At 31.7% G+C, this 3,616-nt stretch overlaps 1 protein-coding gene and 1 long non-coding RNA gene across 2 annotated transcripts in view; one reads left to right on the top strand and one right to left on the bottom strand.

Moving 5' to 3' along the window:
* Positions 1-6: 6 nt before the first annotated feature.
* On the top strand, positions 7-1,049 carry LOC106680857 (uncharacterized). Its single transcript, XR_001343149.3, has 2 exons — positions 7-292; positions 381-1,049. It is a non-coding gene; the product is annotated as an uncharacterized lncRNA (long non-coding RNA).
* LOC106680856 (uncharacterized) overlaps positions 998-3,616 on the bottom strand; it is a gene marked incomplete at its 5' end in the record, with an annotated part of 20,515 nt that continues 17,896 nt past the window's right edge. The window contains 2 exon segments of the mRNA XM_067053248.1: positions 998-1,523; positions 3,466-3,611. Coding sequence (XP_066909349.1) covers positions 1,118-1,523; positions 3,466-3,611 — 552 coding nt within the window.

Genomic DNA, 3,616 nt, shown 5'->3' with positions numbered 1-3,616 from the left:
CTTTCCATAAGATGAACATATCAAGAAATGTAAAAAGTCAGTTCAGAAGTTTGTACAAAATAATTATAAAAATTGTATAAAGCAAAAAGTTGGTACTGAGGTTGGAATCACATTGAACAGAGAAAAAACAGAATTTCAAGACTTCTAAGTTGCTTTTGTTTGATAAGTCAAAGTCTGTAAATCTGCCTTAATTTAAGAAGTTTCTTTTTTGTAATGACCTAAATTCATAATTTAAAATTTGTGCTTCAAAGATGGCCAGCCCAGTTGTCACAGGAATGATGATGTTTCTTCTGTAAGAGCAGTAAAATTTAAAATTATTACCTTAAAATGATATATCATTATTTATGAATTTACATTTTTCTTTTAATATTTTCATTTAGATGGTATTTCAATTCTGCCAGAAGCAAGACTTATTTGAAATTCATGTATCCCCTTCAACAAGAACTTAGCATTTCTATTTTTAATGTCTCTTATTACACTTATTATAAGACTATACCATTACGGACGGCATGCACCAGATATTATGAATGAATTATGATGTTCCATTGTTTTTTCTTTTACTCTCAATGTTTACTTATGCTATGATATGATGTTATTATCAGTTTATAGAAGCTAGATGTGATAAAAAAATGTAATTTTTAATTACGTAAAATTTAATTAAAAGAAACACAGAAGATAGTATATAGTTTAAATCATTTTATTTTTGTGTATATGTACAAGTTGGATTAAAATCTTGTTTTAAGAAATTAAACATTAAATACTTAACTATACTGAAGGATGTTCTCAAAATAAAAACTGTAACTTAAGGAAAAATCTATAACTAAAATGATGTCTCAGCATAGCGGAAGATGAAACAGAGAAAGAATTTATAACAGATATTTATATTAGATATAAATATTATACTACAATTGAAATAATTAGTGAAACTGAAATGTTTTGAAGTATTGTAGAAAGGATGTATGAAATTACTGAGTTAATATCTTCAAATAAACTACCATTCAAGAACAAATATATATGTATTTAACATATACAGATCCAAAACCAGTATATATATACAGTGAAATAATGAAAGGGAAAAATATATGTACAATGTACCGAAGGGGCGAAGGCGAGAACTTTAAGATGTACTGGAAGACGATGATGGGTGTTTCTTAGAGACACGCCTGATAAGTTTTCTGAAGGAAGATGTCCAGCGAGTCGCCCTGGTGAAGGATTTGGCAGGACTCGGCTCGCAAAGTTCTGAACTGAAGCCTGAGTCCGAACTGAACGCATGGTGGGCTCCGGATCCATCGGATACGACGGTCGGAGCATAATGACCATCCTCATCACCAGATGAACTGTCTTCATCAATGTAGGAGATGTTGCTGTGCGGTGTGAGTCGGGCGGACAACTCTGGAGTCCAACTGTCGAGAGCATGGTGAGAGTCTTTCGTACATCTCTTTTCTAACGCACTAACTAGCCTTCCCTCAGCTCTGTCGGTACTACCACTGTGGAAGCAAGACAGTAAGTTTCCTGCTCCTCTCCTGTAAAAGTAATTTTCAGTTAAATAATATTTCATTAAATTAATGTGAGTTAAAACAAAAAAATTATTTTAAAAATATTATTGAAAAATTAAAAATATCAGTTAAGAATTAACCAATGACAAAGCTAACTAAACATCTGCTGCCCCATAGCATACTCGAGAATGATTGCTTAACTAAAACTCTCCAGTAAATAATTGCTCTTAATTGGTCCACACAAATATACTTTGGACCGACAGAAGCCTTCCCCAGCTTGTGATGGAACAGCACTGGAATATTGTTATCATTTTTTATCAAGCTGTCCCATATATCAAGAGAACCGAATCCAATAGATGCTAAAATTAAACAATATCAGCTCAAATTACTCTCTCTCTCTCTCTCTCTTTCTCTTTTTCTTCCTCCTCATTGCCTCTCAGCGTGGAGGGGCCTCGATCCAAGCTTTCCATCTGTCTCGGTCCCTTATCAATGCCCTCATGGAATCGAATAGCTTTCCTCTCTTCTCTCGTAGTCTAATCAAATTATTCAGCCACAACATCCTTTGCTTTCCTCTTGGTCTTTTGTCAGTTGGTCTAGCTTCGAAGAATTTTGCGAGGTCCAAAGTCTTCATCCATTTGGCATATATGTCCGAACCACTTCAAATGCCTTAAATTGTATCAATATTTGTCACTCTCACAATTGGACCTTAAGCAGTTATTTATTTATGTAACCCAACCTACTCCAGAGAAAGAACATCTCACATCAGCAGTTAAAATAAAAGATAAGTTTCTAAACTCGACAGTAATTCCGTTGACTGAATCCAGCAATGATGGACAATGATTTACATCGATGTTAAAGATGATTTTATTAAAAAGAGCGAATAAATTAAAACCTTTTGAGTCCATGGAAACATTTTGTTACAAAGAATTTTTTACCATTTATGGAAAATCAAAATGATCTTTATTTTTTTAAGGAAAAAATATCTCCTAAAAAATAAAAGTTATAAGTTAACATTTATTTATTTTTAGTTCTCAACAAAAATTATAAGGAAAGGAAAATCATAAAATAGAGTAATTATTCAACACTTTTCAACACAAAAAATAATTATCCAATTCAACCCTTGATGTTAATAGGATGTAAGCAAATTTTAAATAATTATACATATATAACAAAAAAGATTCAACATAAACCAATTTCTTGGATTCAAATAGAATCTTAATTGAGAAAGCGTAATTAAATCAGGAAGACTATTAACTGCATACTGGATGTTTCAGGATTAAGTGTGCGAGCTAAAAATGTGAACTAACAATCTCAAAAAAAGAAAAAAATTCCGTTTGAAGGTATGTCCATTAAAGCTTCGTTTAGGAGATATTAATGACTAAACATTTTTCATTGTTATGAATTATTTTGGTTGTAATAAATAAATTAAAATGTGTTCTAATTACTTTATCAATATAATGAAAAGATTAAATTTCATATTAAATGTTGTTCAGCAGTACCTAAACGGCACTGTGAATCTGTTATTGTTTAAAGTTTCAATTATCCTTCTTTGTAAAGAATTAAAATCCATTAACCAGGCTTGCGTATATATATATTTTTTTAATGTCATCCCAAACAGAAAAATCTAGTTGTCATAATAACACATATCCAGTGTCATTTGATCACTGCTGCTGTGGAAGAAAGATGCCAAGCCTTTCTTAATGTTAAAGGTAATCACTTTGAGTGACATCTGATATGAATGTCAATGTTTATGTTTCATTAATTAAATAGTTGGAAATTTATTAATCTTAAAAATCTTTAATAATGAAAATCTTTAGATGTGAACATCTCGTAAACAAGACATTAATGGCCATACCTTCATAGGGAATTTTTCTATGTTTTGAAACCATCAGTTCATATTATCAGTTAGGACATTTAATGGTTTATAACAAAATAATACTATAATAAAAACTATTTCTATGAAACATACGCTGAGGGGTAATCTCCGAAAGTTGCTCTCGTGTAAGCGCAGACTGAACACTTTCTTCTGCGGCAGCTTGCGAGGTGTTTCATTCCTTTCTTCAGTTGGCTGTTTAGTGTGGCACTTTGCTTCGCCACTAACTTCAAATCACTCACCTAGA

The sequence above is a fragment of the Halyomorpha halys genome, unplaced genomic scaffold, assembly GCF_000696795.3.
Source record: "Halyomorpha halys isolate HHAL.00 unplaced genomic scaffold, Hhal_1.1 Scaffold296.1, whole genome shotgun sequence".
NCBI lineage: Eukaryota > Metazoa > Arthropoda > Insecta > Hemiptera > Pentatomidae > Halyomorpha > Halyomorpha halys.
Note: the sequence above shows the minus strand (reverse complement) of the source record. Positions and strands in the feature narration are given on the sequence as shown.